Here is a 23,036-nt window from a genome sequence, read left to right on the forward strand (position 1 = left end):
GCCTGGGCCATGAAGCACTCACTGCCAGTGGACTCCTGAAAACTGGAAGAAGGTCTTATGGACTGATGAATCAAAATTTGAAATCTTCGGTTCATCACACAGGATTTTTGTACACCGTCGAGTAGGTGAAAGGATGGTTCCTCAGTGTGTGACACCAACTGTCAAACGTGGAGGAGGAAGCGTGATGACCTGGGGCTCTTTTGCTGGATCTAGAGTCGGCAACTTGCACAGAGTGACTGGCACCCTGAACCAAAAGGGCTATGCCTAGTTGGTCAGGAGTTCATCCTACAGCAAGATAACGACCCAAAACATACCTCCAGGCTACGTCAGAACTACCTTAGAAGAAAAATAACAAGACTGTAGGCTTCTAATCATGGAATGGCCAGCACAGTCTCCAGACTTAAACTCCATCGAGCTGGTTTGGGATGAACTGGACAGAAGGGTGAAAGCAAAGCAACCTACAAGTGCAACACATTTGTGGGAACTTCTGCAACAGTGTTGGGAAGAACTTTCCGAACAATATTTGATTTCCATTGCAGAAAGAATGCCACGAGTATGTTCGGCTGTAATATCTGCAAAAGGAGGCTACTTTGACGAGTCAAAAATTTAGATTAAATTTTGTTCAACAAAACGATTCCATGATTTCTTTTTTATCTGCAATTGTTTATTTGTTCTTTGCTTTAATTTCAGTGTACATTGAAACATTAAACTGCTTAAATTTCAATAAAAACTGGAAAAATGGGGGTGTTCTTAAACTTTCAACCGGTTGTGTGTGTGTGTGTGTGTGTGTGTGTGTGTGTGTGTGTGTGTGTGTGTGTGTGTGTGTGTGTGTGTGTGTGTGTGTGTGTGTGTGTGTGTGTGTGTGTGTGTGTGTGTGTGTGTGTGTGTGTGTGTGTGTGTGTGTGTGTGTGTGTGTGTGTGTGTATATATATATATATATATATATATATATATATATATATATATATATATATATATATATATATATATATATATATATATATATATATATATATATATATATATATATATATATATATATATATATATATGTGTATGTGTGTATATATATATATATATATATATATATATATGTGTGTATGTGTATATATATATATATACAGTATATCGTTTGCTGTCCTTTACTGGTGTTCATTAAATACCCCACGGTGCCTTTTCAAAAGAGAAGGCCATTTGTATAGTGGTATCCTGGATAGATTCTGATTTTTTGGGGTGGGGGGGGGGGTGGTGGGGCTTTATCTGTGGTGCAACCGCTCCTCCTTAAATGATGCAAATTTGCATTCAGGTCTTGCATACGCCTGAATGAATGAAGTCTTACTACTTTGCTACATTTCTTTATCTTGTGGTGTTTCCACAGCACTGTGAAGTACACACGCGGATGATACATCACAGCAGTGCATTGCGTAGTAGTGGAGCATTGTTTGTGGTAAGTCACTTTCACGAGGTCTTCACCATCCATCCACCTTGGGATGAGATTCGGTTAACTTCACCATCCACCTTGGGATTAGGTTTGGTTAACTTCACCATCCACCTTGGGATTAGGTTTGGTTAACTTCCCCATCCACTTTGGGATTAGGTTCGGTTAACTTCACCATCCACCTTGGGATTAGGTTTGGTTAACTTCACCATCCACCTTGGGATTAGGTTTGGTTAACTTCACCATCCACCTTAGGATTAGCTTTGGTTAACTTCACCATCCACCTTGATTAGGTTTGGTTAACTTCACCATCCACTTTGGGATTAGGTTTGGTTAACTTCACTATCCACTTTGGGATTAGGTTGGGCTAACATCATAATTTGTAACGTTATTGTTACTCACCATAATTTGTATTTTCCAACCATATTGTGACGTACCCCCCTCACCTTTCATTGGTCATCTCACATGATCTAAACCTCTATCTCTACCAATCATGTACTCAAAGACCAGACGCTTGTTCCTCCATTAAAACTACCGGGAATTTCCGATTAAGTTGGATTCACTTCTTAACTGTGCACATTTGAAATAAAGGAAAAAGAATGATGTAATGATCTGATGTCATAATTCATTATGAATAATCTTTATTTCTGTTTGTTTCTTGTTAAAGCACAGAGACACGCCTGAAAACAATGCAGACACTGCATTCGATTTTACACTTGAGAATTACAAGGTGACTATACCCAAGAATGGTAACATCAGTAATGACAACCCGGCTCTGTATTTGATGTTTGGTTATCACAGTGCACAAAGCTTTGCCCTTGGATGTGCCATGCTGGCTATATTTTCCAACATTGATATTATCCACTAACTCGATATGCTTGCTCTGATTTCAGCGTATTGAGACCATAACCGGCAACTACCCAGAGGGTCACCGTGCTGCGGCTGTTATTCCGGTGCTTGATTTGGCTCAGAGACAGCATGGCTGGTTGCCTATATCTGCCATGAATAAGGTGGTGCTACCCCAAAAAACCTTTGCGAAAAACCTAAAATACCTCCAGCATTGCAGTATAGGTGATGTTTCTTATGCTCACCTGTTTACAGGTGGCAGATATTTTGGGTGTGCCGCGGATGAGGGTTTACGAAGTTGGGACATTTTATACCATGTTCCAACGCTCACCTGTAGGCAAGTATCACATGCTGGTTTGTTCTACAACGCCCTGCATGCTCTGCGGTTCTGACGACATCATTCAGACCATCCGAGACAAGCTCGGTATGTTGATTCCTCGACGTGCCTCACGTTTCCACAAGTCTAAACGTCTTTGCATCTTGACCTTGTCACTGACCCACTGTTGTACACTTGCTGTCGTTGTGTAGGTATTGGTGTGGGAGAGACGACCAGTGATGGGATGTTCAGCCTGGGCGAAGCTGAGTGCCTCGGTGCCTGTGTCAACGCCCCTATGATCCAGATCAACGATTGCTATTATGTAAGCCAAGCTCCGACGGTTTTGCGGCTTCCACGAATGCCCTGTTTAGAAGTTTATTCTTATTTTTGTCGTCTATGGTATCCACATCTGGAACCTGACCTTGTACGATAAAACCGGAGGTTATGGGGATAAAGGTGTACCTGCTTGGTTGCGTTATGGTGGTTTAAGTAATGCCCCGTGTTTCTTATCCTCATGTTTTTGTCTGGTCTATCAATTATTTATTTATGTGCAAGCTCTTCCTTGGATCTTAAGGCCCGGTCACACCTTGACGTTTTAGCCAACGTATGCCGATTTTTGAATTTTTTTTCTAAAACGCTGGCACACGTTGAATACGTTATGGGTAAGTTTTGATAACATTGAGAGCACGCTGAAAAACACTGCCATACGTCGTTGTACGTTGGCTTTAAACGTTGTACTTTTTGGTTGTCCTCAAATTTTTTCATGCTTGAAATTTCACGACGTATGCCGGCGTATGACTCGCACATTCCGCTACGCTGGCCACAAGTTGTATGCACGGTCTGCGATCGTTGACAGACGTCAACACATGCTACTTGTAAGTTAATCATAAGTTGAGACACGCCAAGGTAATGTTTAGCGTACCCGAAACTTATTTCTAACCTATCATTAACGTGTTGTTGGCACGTTACGTGATCGTTGCCACACATCGACAGACGTTACTTTTAAGTTACTCATAGGCTGAAAGACGTCGGTATAATGGATCGTCATTGCGTCAGCGTCCACAGCCACGGCCAGGACACTTATTTGCAGCATTCTTCAAACTTTTCTTCGGCATGACTAGGATGTTCACACTTCGATGTCGAGCTTGGCTATGATTCCAATTGTCCATCGGCAGCGTCTATTTAAAATAGTCGAGTTTGAGCGTTTTAACACGTTCAGAAGAAACGCTTCAAATTTCCAAACCCCAGCGTCAAAAAACAAAGGCGAGTGACAGCAATTTAAATCGTTCATTGTAAACAATGAAAATAGCTGAGTGGTACCGTTTAAAAGTCGTTGAGTGTAAAAAAAAAAATCCAATTGTTGAGCGCAAGCGTCGACTTTCAATAGTGGGGTTTGAGCGATTTAGCACGTTCAATAGAAACGATTAAAATTTCCGAGCGCCAGCGTCAAAAAACAAAGGCGAGTGACAGCAATTTAAATCGTTCATTGTAAACAATGAAAATAGCTGAGTGGTACCATTTAAAAGTCGTTGAGTGTAAAAAAATAAATAAATCAAATTGTTGAGCGCAAGCGTCTACTTTCAATAATGGAGATGCAGCCATTTAAATCGTTGAGTTTATCATTTAAATTGTTAAATCGTTAAACGCAAGGACTATCCATCACAACCCACACCCTCCCCCTCACACTTACCTACTACTGCCAACATGAACAAACTAATACTACTACTAATACTAATACTGATACTGATACTGTTACTGCTGACATGGACATCGACTCAAAAAGGACTTGAAAACACTGTTGGGTTCCCCTTTTATGAGCAGTATTTTTATATACCAATTCCCAAAACCGCTGGGAACACGTCTTTATATGGCAGTTGTAAGCTAGAAACACGTTAATTTTTTTTTTTTTGTCGACCGGAAGACGTCATGGAATACGTCTACATACGTCGATGTGTGTTGGGACTACGTAAAGAATTGGTTCAAAGCACGTCAAACATAAGTTAGAAATAAGTTTCGCGTAAAAAAGACATTACCGCGACGCGTTTCGACTTATGAGTAGCTTATAAGTAGCCTTTGTGGACGTGTGTAAGCGTCCACATATCGTGTGTAAAACTTATCCCCATCGCATGCGGAACGTGTGTCATACGCCGAGTACGTCGTAAAATTTTGAACATGTTTAAAATTTCTTGACGTACTCTACTTACTACGACGTATGATAGCGTACTTTAGCGTTGTACTCACGTATACCAAACTTACTCATACCGTATTTGACGTGCCCCCAACGTTTTAGACACAGTTTTCTTAGGTCGGCATACGCTGGCAAGATCGCCAAGGTGTGACCGCGATGTTGACACTTCCATTTCTACGGCAGTTATGATTCGAATCGTTGTGTGTCAGCCTTTTAATAGGCTACGTCACGACATCGTCGGCGATGCGTGCAACGCGCTATGCCTAAGTTAGACTATCGTTGGGCATCGGTTGTGTAGGCCGACAACAGGTTCAGCATTCGTTGGTACAAGTTATCTATAACACAACGAAACGTTCTGTGTCCGTTACCAATGCGTTATACATAAGACCAAGTCGCTATGAATACGTCCGAATCTTTAAAAAAAAACATCAAAAGTTCAACGTAAGCCAGCGTTTTACATACATTTTAAAACGTCAAGGTGTGACTGGGCCTTTAGACTTTGCAGAGAAATTTAATAATGATTATAAATTTTATTTTTATGGCACTTTTCAGATACCTGTACAAAGAAATCTCAAAACTTGTTGGTGGAAGTAGTTTTTTTTTTTGTGACGATATATATTTTGAGTACTTATCAATAAGGCTGGGGGAGGAGGGAAAAATGATGATATTGATGCGCAGTAATAGAGGTGGATTTCTAAAGAAAATCTATGTCATGTCTGAGACTACTTCCTGCTTCTATGAGCTGCTTTTGGCACTGTCAAAGCTAATTGGGCCTAATGCAGACAATTGTGCTGCACTTGCAGCACATAATTGTCTGTGTCTGTGTCCCCGACAATTCTTACACAAGTCCTCATAATTCCTTAAAACATTTGAAATGTTGTGCAGCATTACAGGCCTGCTGTTATGGCATGTGCATGCGATCAAATAGGGTTTTTAAAATGCGTACAAAAAATATTGCAATGAACCGCCAGGTGTGGAAGGGCTGAGAGGTCGCCGCATCCGCCCGTAATTTGCATGTAGGTCGGTAGTTTAAGAACCACGCACCTTTCCAGATTTGGCTGAGGGATGCCGAAAGGTAGATTGATTTTGACTAATGGCACCTTATTGCACTGATTCCCAATTTCCCGTGTATGGTTTTACGTGTCAAATGAATTAACACACTTCAGAGGCCTCGTTCTCTCAATGTCCACAAAACAGGTTCTTATTAATAAAGAAGTTAACATTAAATATGGGAGAAGGGAAGAGAAAAGGAAGCGAGAAGCGAAAGAAACTGTACGACATGAATGTTAAAATGAATCTCGCACCCATGGTTTCAACAACAACCTTAATTATTTACGCCTACCTCGCTCATTTGGGGTTGACAAGACAGAAATCGAGAAGACTGGACAGAAGAAACCTTGGCGCAGGCGGTCATTGCACCAGTCAGGTCAGTGTGCTGGCTTCAGAGCGTCTTGTCTGCGCAATGTTGACCGGGGGGGGGGGGGCAAGAGAGGGAGAGCGGTTCTACAGTCACGTCCCTCAGAGCATGAACCACTTGTGCACGGCAACGCAGAAGACCCGGGGAAGGAATCGTGGAACTCGGGAAAGAACGAAGCTCAAGAGAGGCTGGGCCTTGAAACGTGAACCCTCAGGCCACTTGCACACCAACCAATCCTCGCAGCACCGTTGGCCTTTTTTTATGGTTCTCGTCTTGGGAAGTGCCCTTGTCCCTGTCGTGCACTCATTGGCTATCCTGTGGGGGGAAAACGGCTCCCACCCTTTATAGCCTCATCGTCTCCTGTGTACTGCTCGTACACTAGCCATGTGCGCACAATTGGCCCAATTGTTGGCGCCATGTGTCCACGTACATGTACACTTGCGGAACGTGACCCTGTATGTCCTGTTCTCATTTAGGCCATGTGGATCTCTGGTGTTGCAGTGCAAAAATTTACACACAAAGACTGATCATGTCGGGGAATATTTCATAAAACACAAAAATTGAGGGGGGGGGGGTTGGAAGGAGAGGTTGGGCACAAACATTGGGGAAAGGTAGACGAGAGCTTCTGAAACATATTAACTCGACACCATCTTGTTAATTACATTTATTAGATCACGCTTATTCTGACATGTACGATGAAATAACTAGTGTTCACAACCCAGTCCCCCTGAAGCCATTTCCGTAACTATATCTATATTGTTGCGGGAACAGTCGGAGGGATCATCACGGCTGTAAGATAGACGAGTTATGTCATTCATAAACTCCTTGCATAAGTGTATGGTTTCTGTGTAAAAATGAAAGGACATATGTCGAAGTATGTTCAGACGTTGAAAAACAAAATCCCTTCCTCCCATCATGTATCTCGAGCCTCCCACCATTCCTCCCTCATCAATTCTTTAAATCATTCCCTTTGTAATCTGTATTGCTTTAACAAAGCATTTTGCCAGTTCCGTAAGCCATCAAATTCTCGCCCCTCGGGGAAAGCAAAAAGCGGGACCCTGCAACCGTGTGGAATTTTAGAGTCACGCCGAGACTGCGGTCTCAGGGACTCGGAGCCACGAGAAACTGAGCAACAATCTTACGAGCGCATGGTGGCGTACGGTCTGGTCGGGTATGGGAGCATGCGCTAGAGCAGCACGTCGCTGCGTTCACCTTCCGCCGGTACTCCTTTGCCACACCACCAGCGTTGGAATAACAAGTCCAGCAATAAGCCTGTGGGTGCTGAAAACATGAACCAGAATAGCCTTAAGTCCATGACTTCTTGCAAAGTCAAGGAACTTGGTGCTATTCTGGTTCACAGTTCCAGACCCATGGGGACCAACAAATGTCTCATTAACCATCCCTATCAATTCCAGTCGATGCATTGAAATTCCCCAAGACAAGAAGAGTATCTTGTCTGGGGCACTGCTCAACCACAGACTCGAGCATGCCATAGAATGCGTCCTTCACGGTGAGATCACTCGCCTCAGTCAGAGCATTTACAGAGACGAGGGAAAAGACACCCAAGGAGTGACGAATCCTTTGTCTCATAATACGCTCGTTGACCGGTGTTACCTCAATTATCATTAGTCAGCTCAATGGACACGGCGACAGCAACTCCTTGAGCCATGGTAATCAGAACAACCAGACCGACAGTAGGTGTAACCACCCGCCATGATCTTGCCACTGTCTGGTCTCCGAACCTCAGAGAGTGCTGCAATACCGATGTCCAAACGCTTGAGCTCAAATAACAGAGACAGGTGATCATCCTCTCTGAAAGAAAGGACATTGCAGGCACCCACCTGAAGGCACCGCCTCAGGTTAACCCAAGGAGACCGCTTTCTGGAAGACGACAATTTAGCACCACCTGAACACTCGCTCCCGTAATCTGACCCGGGAAGGTTACTCTGTGTTTTTCCTCCTGTCATCAAATAGTGGGGGTCCCGAAGGCTTTGCTCCAATCTCGTCATCCGGGGAGCTGCCCTACGAAGGGCAGCCGCACAGGACGTACTCCCACGGAGTGGGTTTTCAATTTTCTGGTCTCCATCCTCTCTGTTCGTTAGCTTCACACTAAGTGTGCAGTTCTAGTCCTATGGAGTGAGCTGGATGACGGAGAGGGCTGTGAGCGAGAGAGGTGGACGAGGAGACTCTTAGGATGCCACTCTGAACCTCGGGCAGTGAAGCATGTGCGTGTGTTTCCTTTTTGCCTCAGGCCTGGAAACACCCAAACCTGTCATGTCTCTGTCTCTGTGTCTGACACGCACACACACACGCACACACGCGCACACGCGCACACACGCGCACACACGCGCACACACGCGCACACACGCACACACGCACACACGCACACACGCACACACGCACACACGCACACACGCACACACGCACACACGCACACACGCACACACGCACACACGCACACACGCACACACGCACACACGCACACACGCACACACGCACACACGCACACACGCACACACGCACACACGCACACACGCACACACACACCTCGCAATGAGACTATAATGACCAGATGTCATCGCACGGGGACCAGGTTTTTCAGTTTTATGACCTCTATCCCTGTCTTATTCTTTGTCGTGTGAGTGATTAAGTTCCTGCTTAAGCTGTCCCGGTCATGGCACGTTGGATGTATGCCTGTATAAAGAACTTGGTATGTTGTTTCAGCAGTACAATCGCACCCTCATTCAATGATGCTACCCTACAGCCTTGTGCTGCATACGAAAGAAGAAGTGTGTTGTTTTCGTTGTCCTTCCTACCCATTTTCCCATGTCATCAACCCTGTTTTGTCACTACTAGCATGTGGGCCTGTTGCACAGTTTGGATTTTGGGCTTTCGTAACCATGATGTGATTCAAAACCTGTTTTTTTTTGGAAATTGGTGCCAACCCCTTGTTTGTTTTCAAACTGCAGTGGTTTGTCTTGGGTCATCACTTGGCCTTCATCCTGTAAGAACGATGAACTGGCTCCAGGCAACTGATCTTAAGTTTCTCTCCATCAGAAACTAAAGTAAAGATATGTTTGGCTTTCCCTGCGGACGCTCAGACCATCCGTCACTAAATTGGTTTAAATTTGACCAGGTGTCCACACACAATCCATCGCAATATTGGTCGTCAATACTGGGATCAGGACACAATATATATATATATATATATATATATATATATATGTATGTATGTATATATATGTATATATGTATATATATGTATGTATATATATGTATATATATGTATGTATATTTATATATATATATATATGTATGTATATATTGTTGCGGTCCCAGGTTTGTGGAGGTACTACAAGGGTGGGGGTATCCCTGGACTCACCGGACTCACCGGGCATCGAGGCCGTCGCACACGAAGAAGTCCCTGTTGCGTCACTAACCAACCGCAAACACCAACAATTTAACCACATGACCAGTATCCTCCGTTTGACTTCCGTTTAACTGGGGGTACACAGAGTCTGCTTATTGGGGAATCGTACCCCCGGCGATTGTGCTACTTTTATTTTTATTGGATCTTGATTAAGGTGGCCGAGCTTTCCACCAGCACAATGCCAGACTGATGTGAGACCCAATCCATTGGGGAATTATAATCTCCCAGCTAATCTGCATATGGACATTGCTGGACTAATGGAAGAAAGAACAACCACAGACAGATTGGAAATATAATTCGACAAGAATATTTTATTTACAACAAGCAATGTGGGGTATGGGGAAGGTGGGTTGGGAACTCGAGGGCTTTAACAGAGACACAGATAGAGACACACACAGACACACAGACACACAGACACACAGACACACAGACACACAGACACACAGACACACAGACACACAGACACACAGACACACAGACACACAGACACACAGACACACAGACACACAGACACATGCAATAAAAAGCAATCAATGTGTGTACTTACAAAAAGCAAAGAAAACGCACAAGTCGCAGACTTAACTTAACCTACTCCTTCCCAACCGGATAACACGACAAGGACAAGGATGACAAGGGCAGGGAGTGAGAGCGACGACCAGGGGCCGGGGCAGGGACAGAGCGAATCTGAACCTCTGGGACACTTTTATCGCCCCAATGGCAGGAGGAGCCGAAGACCCACACGTCAGATCTTCCAAGTCGAAGTTTCATTTAAGTTGCTGATGTTTCATGAACAACGGTGTCTGAGGTTATGTCGGCATGGAACTCCGAGGGAAAGACAACATCAGCAAAGCACAACATTGGGCGGAAGCTCGTACTCAAGGATTGTGACATCCGTGCATTCATTTGAAGTGAAAAGCAAAGCGGGTGTGAAACTGCAGATCAATTGGCTGTAAATTTCGACCTGGGGTACGAGCAGCCAGTTTCATGGAAAACGGTCCACTGAGAACTCCACAGAGTGGGATTCCACAGTCAGGTTATCGTACATAATTTTGCTCATCACACCTGGCAATTCATGTTTGCGAGTCCATTGGTGCAAAGAGCACACGTAATGAACTACCCAGCAGTGGAGAAATGTGATCTGGACAGATGAATCGTCTTTGACCATGTTCTCGACAAACGGATGAGTGCGCGTGTGGCGCCAACCGAAAGAACTCTACAACCCTGAGTGCTTAGTTCCAACAGTGAAGGATTCTGGTGATTCTGTAATGTTGTGGAGCACATTTTCCTGGCATCGTTTTCGTGCATTCATTCCCTCAGTAGGCGAGGTCAATGCCAACCGCGACTTAAAGGGACTGAGTGATCATCATCACCCTATGTTGCAGCATTTCTTTTCTACCAAGAGGGATGTCTTCCAGGATGGCAATGCCCCCATCCACAGAGCACGTGTGGTCCCCCAATGCTTTGATGAGCTTGACACTGATGTTATCCATATGTCATCGCCTTCTCAGTCACCAGATCCGAATCCAATCGAGCATTCGTGGGATATTCTGAAATGATGCCTGAGACAGTGTTTTCCACCACCATCAAACAGGTGTGACTTGATTGACTTTTTTGTGGAAGAATGGTGTTACTTCCCTCCAACAGAATTCCAGACACTGGTGGACACTATGCCACAGCACATCGAGGTCGTATTGGCTGCACGTGGTGGCCCAACGCCTTATTAAGTGATTTTACATTGGTGTTTCCTCCTTCTTTTTTTTTTTTTTTTGTCCACCACCTGTATATTTGAGAGAATAGTGTTCCGGTCAGGATGTACATTTTAACTTTTGTTTGTTATATGTGATGGGCAGTTTGTTTTCATAAATATGAGCTCCCTTCCAAGGAATTTTGACGTATGAGGAGGCCATTAGGCCCAACAAAGCCTGCGCAATAGTTGCCAACCGATGGTTGTCCATCCTCTATCATTTTAAATGCTGAGTGTCAAGAAAGTTCGCAGCATGTACCATTTTTACCTCCGCCACCTAAGGTGAAGGAGGTTATGTTTTCACCTCTTTCTGTCTGTGTGCAGGATATGCCAAAAAGTTTTGTGGACAGGGTCGGTGTGTGATAGGGATGAACTGATTAGATTTTGGTGAAGTTCTGGATCCGAATCAGGATCCGACTACTATAATTTTTTTTAAGTGATTCTTCAGCATTGAGAGAAAAGGCCAAAAACAATATATAGCACGATATCTCAATAAGTTGTGGACGGATTAGGATGAAACTTGGTGGGATATGTTGGGTGTGTGACGAGGAGGAAATTATTCGATTTTGGTGAAGATCCGGATCCGGATCTGATAATTGTTTAAGTGATTCTTCACCATTAAGAGATGGGGCTAAACCGATACATAGCACGAAATCTCAAAAAGTTGTGGACACGTTAGGTGTTTCGCACGGACGAATTGATTCAATTTTCGTGAAGGTCTGGATCTGGATACGAGATTAATTTAATTTTTAAAGTGAATCTTCACCATTGAGAGATAGGGCCAAAAACGATGCAGTACTGTATAGCATGATATTTCAAAAATGTATTGGGCCTGATATGTTCTCGTGGATCAGGCATTACGTGGTGGAGGTATGCGCTCTACCAAGTGCCCTTCTAGTTTTTCCTTGGAATGACTCGGCCAGGGTTCGAACCCCTGACCTCCCAAACTCGAAGTGTGCACTGGAACCATGACCTCAAAGTCTGGTACTGTATTGTCAAATTCCTTATTCATCTGCTAAACTTGTTGATGGAATATATATATTTTTTTTCTATTGAGAGTGCTTTGTTACTTCGGTAGAGAAGTGACGGCTATGTCCGTGTGCCTTTACTGCAACGTGTTGTTCAAAACCATAATCATGGACTTAACTGTGTTTATCAACACAACATACGACAAGTCCTTTTTCGTGAGCCCAGAACAAATTGTCGGATTTGAACCGTGGTAAAGTAGAAACTTTGTGATTTATATTCACTCCAATTTCCATTCCATTTTTAATCCCTAATTATGTTGCAATCAACCATGGCTTGTCCCCTTGTATCCGGTATTTCTGAAACGATATCGTTTCATCTCGTACCAACCTGTGTAATTACAAATTTTTGTCCTTTGTAACACTTTGTGGCACCGATAACATGAACAGAGCCATTTGCACCTGTCCAATGTCTGCAGGATCACCATGGTGATGCTGTTTGCGGAGGTCTGGGCCGACGTGGCTGCGACTTTGATTACCAAAAACCAACAGGGTTTTCTTTATTGATCAAAGCTAAACGTAGTGTGCTTTCTCGACTGTATCCCTAATTGGGGTTTTGCCATCACCAGTACCTGGAGATTCATGGTAATTAAATAAGTGGTGAGGTGTAACAAGTGAAATGTGTTCTAAGGCCTTCGTCAGTTTGTCTGGTAAATCAAATGCCCAATTGCATTTTCCATTTGGTGAGATAACGAGCTGTTCTCCACTGGCTTGACTTGGGACTTGCTCTTTGTCGTACACTCAAGCTGGTTGCCCCACTTGCCACAGCCCACGACCTCTTCTCTATCGTCAAGACCACTTTATTAGCATACAGACTCTCACAGCACAAACCCAGTGAGGTTGCTGGAGGCTTTGCTCAGCTTTGGCTAAAAGGAAGCCAAACCACCTGAGCTCGAAAGAAAGTCATCCAGGAATCAGATTGGGAGTCGACCTGAATGACTGCGTTGGCATGCATCCGTTTGTGACACAAGGACCTGGTGGCAGGCTTAGCTAGTGAAACGTTCACTCCTATCTCTGTACAGTGCTGCCTTCTTCGGATGTGTTTGAGTTCCATCCGATCACTTGCCATAAAGGCATTGGCTGATTATTATACGGCATTGTCTTGGTATGTTTGGTGTAAGTATTGCTGGCATCTGAAAACCATTATTTTGGGACTTTTGAAGGCTTTATCCGTTTTCCCCCATGTTCCCTTATTTACACGGGCATTGCACATTCTTAAAGCATGCGTCTTTAAACTTTGAGGGCCAAATTTACAAAAGTCATTTAAGAGTTAGATGTGTGTCGAATCGCTAAGAGTGATTATCTGATACATGATGAAAACCTCATCACAAGTGTTGAAACTAGAAGGGCGCTCAGTGGAGCGCATACCTCCACCACATAATGCCCGATTCATGCGAACATATCGTTTCCGGCCTGATATCTCAATTGTGAGGAATCACTTTAAAAAGCAAATAATTCTCGTCTCTGGATCCGGATTCAGGTCTTCAGCAAAATCGAATCAATTCGTCCTCGCCACACACCCAACCTGTCCAGCAAGTTTCGTCCGAATCCGTGCACAACTTCTTGAGATATCGTGCTATATATCGTTTCCGGCCCCAGCTCTCAACGGTGAAGAATAACTTTAAAAATTAAATAACTTTCGTATCCAGATCTGGATTAGGATCTTCACCAAAATCGAATCGGTTCGTCCTTGTCACACACCGAACCTGTCCACAAAATTTTATCCGGATACATCCACAATTTTTTGAGATTTCCTGTACACAGACAGAAAGGGGTGAAAACATAACCTCCTTCACCTTCGGTGGCGAAGGTAATAACAATCAAAAGTTGGCGAGGGTCTGTTTATGAGTGCATTGAAGACCTTGAAGCATGCGTTGCATGGCTTTTAATTGGTATTTTACCTGGGACAGTGAATATGGATGTGTTAGGAGTGCTTGAATTAGCTCAAGAGGAGGCAGAAGAGGATAGGAATAGGGCAGTTTGCTGACGTGCATCGAGAATCCTTCAGGATAAATGCAATCCTCTGGAGAAGTATGACAACAACAAATTCGTCCGGCATTCGACTCTCAAGGGAATAATTTTGTTGGCTGCTGAATCTAGTGCAAGATGACCTGGATCAACCCTCGATGAGGAGCTATGTGCTGAATCCCCTCCAACACTTGTCGGTGGTGTTGCGATTCTTTGCAAGCGCATCATTTCAGTTGGATCTTGGAGATATGTGCAGTGTTTCACAGTGCAGGCTAATCGGCTGTTTCGGCTCACAGAACTAATCAGCTGTTTATCTCTCTTTGTAAATTGCTGTTTAGACGTGCGATTTAGCTGTGCGCATACAATGATTTTGTCACCGTTTAAGGGTTTGGCTTGTGTTGGCAAGATGCAAAGCGCCTTTCATAAATTTGACCCTGAATCTTTAAACTGGCACTGCACAATCACATCACCACAGCGGGGCAATTCATTTATTTATTTATTTAACAGAAACAACATGTTTCCTTCTACACTGCAGTTGGTGTTCCATGGATTGTGCCGGATTATCTGTTTGTCATGCATTTATTATGCCATTCTACACGAATGAAGATATCTGCGTCATTACGAGTTTCATTTTGTCTATGTGCTGCATATTGCAGGCCATATTTGTAACTTGCAAAGTGCTTAAGGCCTGTGCTGCAAAACTGGCCGCACCTCTGGCCAAGCTGCTCCGATTTGGTTAAAACTTTGATATCTACCCACTCGTGTGTCGAAACGTCCCATGTACGTCCTGTGCACAGTAACGGGACATTTGTTCAATAAGGCCAACTCTTGTCCAGTCAATGTCCTCCCAATCATTTGCACAATCATTGAAGGCGTCATCAACAGGACCATGTGGAAACATCTCAAAACAAACAGCCTGCTCACATATTCTCAGTTCGAGTTCCATGAATATCATGCTGCACCACATCCAAGTCACAGTACTATTCCAAACGTGGATGTGAGAGCAAAATAACAGAAAAGTGAGTTTCTGGCACTGACATCAAGGCAGCATTCATTTGAGTCTGACATGAAGGAGTACTGGTGACGTTCAGATCGATGCGCAAAATAAAATGGTGGTTGTTTTGTGGACAAATCATCAGAACTCTCGGTCATAGCTGCAGGAGTTCCGCAGGGAATTGTCCTCAATTCGACCATCTTCAGTAAATTTATCAATCACTTTCCCCCACATCATATGCACAGGCAGGTGTATAGCTGTTCAGAGGTCTCTGTGTTTGCCATTCTTCACATCTCTAACAATGAAGCAAGCAGCACACACTCACCTGCAGCAAAGATCTTCAGAATATCCAGGCCTGGCATGTGGCAATTTGCATTTCACACCTTTGAACCTCCCCAATGGCATAGCTTAAACGATTCCTCTGACTTTCAATTGCACCGCCATCCCAGAATTCTCCATTTTTGATATTATGGGTGTCATAATTGACCATAAGCTCAACACCAACACCCTGGTTACAAGAGGTCACAGCCTGGGCATAGGTCATAGTCTGCGATGAATAGCTCACCGACACTACCCCCATCTCTCCCCTCCACAAGACCTCTCCACCATCAGGAGTGTGATGGCGTACTCGCTAGTCACCTGGATGGGATCATCCAAAACGACACTCAGGATGCTTGACTTGATGTAAGATTGAGATTTTCATTTAATCGGTTAACCGCAATCTCGAATCAACATCCACTCTGTTTCACCGGCGGTCATTCACAGAATGCTCTGCAACGCCTTGCCCTCGCTGCTTAAACAATCCCACCCAGCCCCTGTGATCAGGTACAATTGAGCTGTATAAGAGTGGTTTCATGCAGCAAACTACACCGCCTCCAAGTACCACTTCATGTTCATCCTGACTTGGACGTATACTGCCACCTAATTAAAATCCTGGAACACCATACCAAGTACCCTCACCACCAATAAAGGGATTGCAGCAGTTTCTCGAGGAGGCCCATGAGCATCTTCTCAGGCAAACTTGGGAATAGCACGGAACACTGCCTACGAGCACATACCAGAAGGAAATGAATAGGTGACAGGTTAAGTTTCCAGATATAATCTCTAACACAGTGAACTTGCTGCTTGTTTTCCAGGAGGATCTAACATCGCAGGCCATCGAACAAATCATCGATGAGCTCAAGGTTGGGAAAACCCCACAACCTGGGCCGAGGTGACTTTGTGGGATCCAAAATGATTCATTTGGTGGGATGGTTCAACACAAACAATGCAAAAAAATATTAAAATCTTGATCTTCCCCTTTCCCTTTTCTCCGATTCCAGGAGTGGCCGTTTCTCTTGCGAACCTGCTGGGGGTCTCACTTCGCTTACCTCGCCACCAACTGGACCGGGCTTTGGAGTCAGATCTGATCTGTGACATCTTCACCCTTTCCAGATCCAACTTCTTACTTTCTTTTTTGCCCTTTTATTTGCCGACCCATTACCCCACCCCCCCCCCAACGTGCACTACATCATGCACTTGGGCAGTAAATACCGCCAGGCCCTTTGTGTCAGCCTTTGCCGTTGGTTGGGAAGTCGGCGTCCTTTGTTATGGCATTGCATTTATAGGCAGACCAAGCAGCTTTGCGCACTGTCGTGGCAGTGTATTTACTTGTTTTGGAACCAACACGGGGTAGTACGTAGCGACAGACACCACGGCCTAGTATGATGCACGATGGGGGTGTAAACAGACCTGATCAAAACAAAAAACATAACTTCTGCCATTATAGGCTTCTGTGGAATGGAATCCAGTATGTATGATCTGAAACGTCGTCGTCCTTCAGACAAACTGTACAAATAAAAATTGTAAATTCCATAACCACCCGTGTTTTATATATGGCTTTCTCGGTCCAGCAACGAGTTGTGGGATTTCCACGTATGATGGAACGCAAAGCGCAAGTCAGCATTGCTGCCCTATGTCGACACGTCTGTCCTGATGCATCGGTGTTGCGGCGAGGCCACCCAACTACTCACTCCGATACTCCTTTGCACTGTTTAACAATTCCTCGGCATTCAACGTACCCATCCATGAAACAACCCTCGCTTGTTCCCAGTGTTCTAATCCTCTGGTTTCCTTTGAGTTTAAATGTGAAACTTGCTTGATGGTTTAGCTGACAAACCCCTGTTATGAACTTCCTCGTGACGTGTAAAGTACACGGAGCACAATAACCGCGGTTACCTTTTCGGGCACTTTTGTTTGGTGAAGAACCACACATCGTGGTGGAACGATGTACCCTCGGTAGTTTATTGATAAGGACACGTTTTGATGTATATGGCATTATCTGTCAACACGACACCATGACCACGCCAATTGGGGCTCCACTCGGATCTCGTGCAGATTCCCTTCCTGATTCTTCTTTAGGAAAATGACGATGTACGTTTTTCAGTTTGACATCATCCCAGGGTTTTAAGATTCCATCATCTTAGATTGACCCATCCCTCGTTCTTACTTTCATCAACTTGCACTCCAGATCTTTTGCGTGTTTACTAACAAACCCGTCTGAAGTTAAGCAAACATCGTTGCTGGTTCTCGGAATGGGAAGTTATTTCAAACGGATTGTTTTGCGACGCCTTGTATCCAAAAGGCAGTAATGGAACAAACAGCCATCACCCTGACCTTGTAACAGGAATCTAACGGAGCTTGCGGAGCTTGGAGGGACATGCTCCACCGACTCATTTCTTGCCGATCATCTGTCTCGATAAGAGTCGACAAATCCCTGATGATTCGGGTGTTGTATCACGTGATGTTTTGGAGTCACGGACCACCTAGGGCGCTGCGGGAAGATGCTTGGCTGGCTGCCCTATTCTGGTGTCACTTGAGATGGCCAGTTGGGGGCACCATGTACCAACAGTTCGCACTGGGCAGGATGGTGGCTGGCAGGTGGTGGAGGGGGGGGGGTTAAAAACAAGGATAACTTAACATTCCATCCGTCGCTCGCTCCTCTGAACGGCTGCTGTCTTCTGATTATATGGTTTTAATTGAGTCAGACTGGTGCGCTAGAAATTATTTAATATGCATGACCGAGACGTGTGAAACAGAAGAGGGAAAAGAGCCGAGGGAGAGTGAGGTGGAGAAGGATGTGGATGGGAAGGGTTAATGAAGGTAATGGATATAGCGAGATAGTTTGTTGGGGGTTGAAAGGAAGGTGGGGGTGGGGGGAGGGGAGATGTTTCGAGATGAGAGGGCGGTGGGTTTAAAGTAAACAAAGGAAAATGGAGGCGGGGGTGTTAACCACTTTGATTGTTCATTCCATTGCTGTGCAGATGATTTGACCATCACGATGGATGGGCGGTTGCTGAGAGGAATGCGGACACGGACCTGTGGTTCAAACCAAAACGTCTTTTCGGCAATAATTACGTAATTAAAGATTGCAAATTAAGAGAGGGGGGGGGGGTCTACACCCAGTCTGGAGGATGAAGGGAATGGTAGTTGTGCAAATACCTCTAAGACAGATGTGAATTTGAAAAATTAGAGGATGGGGTTTGAAAGTGGGTTGAGTAGGGGTAACCTCCTTTTTTCTGTGTTTTTTTAGTTTTTTGCCCCACCAAACGTACCGGTACCTGGATATTCTCTCGGTGCCACTTCTTATTGAATTTTCTCCCCTCAATTCCCCATCTTTGTATACCTCTGCGCTGAACCACGAGCCGTTTTTAAACTGAGCCACCAAAAAAAAACCCCCTAACGTGCTTTCAGCTCTGTTGGTTGACAGGTGCACCTGCTGCACGTACCAGCTAATGAAAGAGGTCATGGAGTGAAAGAATGACGGTTTTAAACCAATTTTTTCATTCATCGGGCAGACTGCCTCAAACCTAAAGGTTCTACATGCTACCTGTAGAGTTGATTTTTTTATTTTTTTTTGGTGGCATCGCCCTGCAAGACCACCATCATTATCTCTCCGTGGCAGGTATATCGGTTCTTCTGGCACGTCGCAATTTACCGGCGTTTGGTACCGCACGTGTCGAAGGGCATAATCTGCGGTAACCTCACCACGTGAGGTCTGGGAACTCAAGCAGTGTGGAATGAAGCGCTGTTTGTTTTACTGCAAATGAAGACCATTTGTCCTTTGGTGTAACTGCTGTAGACTGGTCTCATTTTGGCTTTTCGAACCTTTTATTTTGTTTTTGTTTTGTTTTTTTCCCCCTTTAATCTGTTTCATGGTAATGTGCTGTTCCACAGGGCCTTACCACAAGATCGGTGTTATTATCCCCCGCCAACCAACGAAGTTGGCGGGGGATATAGTTGGAGTTGGAGTGAGATCTGATTGCGGCCAACGTGATGTGCGCAACATGTCCGGTCGATGGGTTGTCTGTTTTTGCGGAGGTGAGGATGGATTTCACAACTACTACCACCAACAGCCCTAATTAATTCCAACTGGCGAACGTTTTTGGCCCAAGTATCTCTCGAACCGGCTAGCCAGGCCAGAATTGAACAGAAAGTGCTTTTGGCAAGAATTAGTCATTTGTTCACGCTGCCAGCGATAACTCGGCCACTCTGCACTAAAGACACCATGGGGTCTTTAAAGTCCAGCAGCTGATGCTAGCAGACTGGACAGTCTGCTTCCCGCCCATCCGTCCAAGCACCAATCCGGCACTTTGTAGTCTGGGTTCGACCAGACTAAACAGCTCAAAGGGAAGCACCATCCTGTGGGACGCAGGCAATGATGGATGCCTAGACTCGTACTCGCGCTTCACGGTGAAGCTTCACCGACGTGGTGTTGTCTCATCGTTGTCGGGGCTTCCGCTTACCCGCAACAAGCTCCCCATAGGAGAGTTTCCTGCATTTTCTGCTTCCGCACACCCGAGCCAAGCAGGCTACCATTTGAGATGATCACGAGCAAATTATCTTGATGTTTGATTGAGGAACGATGAAATTAAGAGTTCAGTCGTAAGACTTCCTGCACATCGCGCTTCCTGAGGGTCGAGATGGAAATGCATTGATTTATACGAGTCGGAATGCTATATCATTCCGGGAATACAATAACCAGAATAAGCATTTATTTATCACTGTACGAGATCGAATTCTGCCTGTTGCATTTATCTTGTGATCCAAGGAATGAATTCTAATGAAAACGAGACTATGTTGCATCTCGCAGGCATATTGCTCGACTGTGGATAATTTATTTCTGTCGTTGGGAGAACACAGTTCAATAACCGCGTATAGCTTGTATGACCTTCTTTGCCGAGTAACTTTGAACTAACGTTCTAGTTGTGCTATCTCATCTCGTGTGGTGCATCATCTCTGCCAGACTTGTTTGAGTGATGGATGAAAGTACATGTATAGATTAATAATTACAAACCATAAAATTGTGATGGTGTCCAATGTCATTGTTGCTGGACTCCTTTCTTTGAGCATCTGGAAACTATCACTATATTCTATTCCGACACAAAGGCTCTTGGGAAGTGATGTCATCCAGCAGTCGGTGGGCAGATAGCGTTGTGAGAGTGGGGACGTCTTGGGGGCAGTTGCTGTAGATTAAGTACCATGAGTGATGGATGGTGCTGGGTAAACCAATGATTGGGGCTTCCTTAGTGGTGCTTTCTCTCACCATGCAGGAGACTCTCTAGAGGGTTTACAAGGCAGACGTCCAGCTGCTAAAGAGGCTGCGCTGGGATGTTTCTCCAGAGAGGTGCGTGAGTGAGACGAGATCCTTGATCCTTGGCAGATTCTCATTTGGTGCACAGAACGAGTCACACGACTAGCAAGTGTTCTGATTCGTATTTTATTTTTCTTGTGCCTTCAGCATGAATTCGGCTTCTGCTTTGTAGTCAATCCCTGTTCCAGAATCGGGTTGGTATATTTGCGGCATTCCCATCTGAGCACTGAGCGATGGCCTATTTATTAGTTCATTGTTTGCTAATGACCTTGTACTTGACGTAAAATGTTGATGGAGGTGGGGGCGGATGATGTTTTGTTAAAGTTCCGGGATTATACATGATATTGTCACAATTACTGTGTCAGAGTTGATGCTTTATTAATATTATTCTTATTATTCTTTTTTTTGTTCCCCCGCCACTTCAACAAGTTTGGGGACGAGCAACATTAAAATGAGCTCCGTCCGACCGACCGATCCTCCGTCCATGTACTTTTGTTTACGTGATGTTTCAAAAACCGTTGAACATTTACCTTTCATATTGCAAATATCTATTCCTCATTACATTATCTCCACTTGATTAGATAACGGCTGTGATTGGCTAAATTCTGTTGCCATGGCAACCATCTCGGTAACTCGGCTTGTGTATGCGATATTTCAAAAACTATTGAACATTTCGCTTTCATATTGCAGATATCTATTCCTCATACCACAAAAAGGTGGGGGCCTCAAGTATCAGATCCTTGGTTTTTGGGGTTTTTTTGTTTTAGTGACGTTAGCTAGCTGTTTCTGTAAATAATTATTTCTGTTGTTTTAATGTTTGTACACTGTTGCAGTTGTGGAAAGACCTCGGGGTGTCACACTAAACACATAAGGGATCCCTAGTTTTGATATTTCCAAAGCATTTCTGTTTAGTTAGGTTACCCATTCCCTCGTATCGGTGGACAGGGAAATGCGTTGTTTGTGTAGCAGGTCTGAATCACTTCTTTTGCAATTCTTCCCTCTAATATCTCTATCCCTTCTAATCTCTCTCCCCATCCCTCTTAACCCCTCCCCTCTCCCACAACCCTGACTTCTTCTTCTTCTTCCTCCTCACTCTATGCCCTTACTTGTGTCTACTCTCCCAGGTTTATGAGGCACACCTGTGTTGTGTTTAGTGATAAGGCCAAATGTGTAAGGGGTTCTTTCCGTGCACGAGGTTAAGACTTTTCTTTGTGAATACTTGCTTGTAAATATGTACGTAACTACGTATGTTTAGTCATAATGGACTTTCCAAACCTGCTTGATCGTCTGCTTCCTCTGTTGCTTAGCCAGTGTGTAATAAGTACACTGGAGGTTGTACCCCACTGATTCGCTGTGCGAGACAAGCCGACGTTCCACTTGCGGTTCCGCTCGGCCGTACCTAATTAATAGATAAGAGTCGGGTGTTGAGAGCACGGTTCCCCATCTGGGATAACTATATCGCAGGAAGGTAATGCGAGATTTGGGCGTGGGGACCCCACCAGATTTATTCACCTGAAACGACGTCCGCAGTCGCTTAGCAACCTGTCATGCTGCGGAGTTGTCTGTGACTCATCGGCTTCAGGGTCAAAGATCGGGAAGCACGTCCGAGAGGCGACTCTTGACCCAGCCGGTAAAGTCGTAACAACATTAAGCATTCAGTGGTACCATAATCAACTTTCTCTTTGTTCTTCATAAAAAAAAAACACTTGCTCATTGTCCGTTGTACTTTGCAGCTGGACTTCATTTATCCTTTGGCGATCGGAGTCATCCAGATTTAATGATCTCAAAAATGAATACCTTGCTTATCACGGGTCATCTGGACTTAATTATCTCAAAATTCATTATTTGGTTATTCGAGGTCATCCAGGTGTTGCGACCTCCAAAATAAATAATTTGGTTATCTGTAATTGATTATCTCAAAAATTCATCATTCGGTTATCATGGGTCATCTGGATTTAATTATCTCAATCAATCGTTGGGTTATCGTGGATAAACCAGATATAATTAACATCAAAATTCATCATTTGGTTCTCACGGA

The 23,036-nt window shown here is 44.4% G+C and overlaps 2 protein-coding genes across 4 annotated transcripts in view; both read left to right on the forward strand.

Annotated features, from left to right (window-relative positions):
- Positions 1-17,223, forward strand: part of NDUFV2 (NADH:ubiquinone oxidoreductase core subunit V2) — a 40,145-nt gene extending 22,922 nt beyond the window's left edge. The window contains exons 2-8 of the mRNA XM_085889896.1: positions 1,379-1,447; positions 2,106-2,168; positions 2,332-2,448; positions 2,540-2,708; positions 2,813-2,922; positions 16,503-16,579; positions 16,689-17,223. Coding sequence (XP_085746022.1) covers positions 1,379-1,447; positions 2,106-2,168; positions 2,332-2,448; positions 2,540-2,708; positions 2,813-2,922; positions 16,503-16,579; positions 16,689-16,782 — 699 coding nt within the window. The 3' untranslated portion in view covers positions 16,783-17,223. The remainder of the gene's footprint in view (positions 1-1,378; positions 1,448-2,105; positions 2,169-2,331; positions 2,449-2,539; positions 2,709-2,812; positions 2,923-16,502; positions 16,580-16,688) is intronic.
- A 209-nt stretch (positions 17,224-17,432) lies between these two features.
- LOC147023909 (uncharacterized) lies at positions 17,433-22,318 on the forward strand. Of its 3 annotated transcripts, none has more exons than XM_085889898.1 (4): positions 17,433-18,507; positions 19,582-19,725; positions 20,958-21,031; positions 21,146-22,318. In XM_085889898.1, the coding sequence occupies exons 1-4, from the start codon at positions 18,483-18,485 to the stop codon at positions 21,245-21,247; spliced, it is 345 nt and encodes a 114-aa protein (XP_085746024.1). In that variant the 5' UTR covers positions 17,433-18,482; the 3' UTR covers positions 21,248-22,318. The 3 variants fall into 3 exon arrangements, 2 of the variants coding, with proteins under 2 accessions (XP_085746024.1, XP_085746023.1); XR_015060419.1 differs by lacking the exon at positions 17,433-18,507 and adding an exon at positions 18,582-18,762 and having other exon boundaries at positions 21,146-22,314; XM_085889897.1 differs by lacking the exon at positions 17,433-18,507 and adding an exon at positions 18,582-18,728 and having other exon boundaries at positions 21,146-22,317.
- Positions 22,319-23,036: the final 718 nt, after the last annotated feature.

This window comes from Eptatretus burgeri, chromosome 7, assembly GCF_056783735.1.
Source record: "Eptatretus burgeri isolate ZD-2024b chromosome 7, Ebu_testis_v1, whole genome shotgun sequence".
Lineage (NCBI taxonomy): Eukaryota > Metazoa > Chordata > Myxini > Myxiniformes > Myxinidae > Eptatretus > Eptatretus burgeri.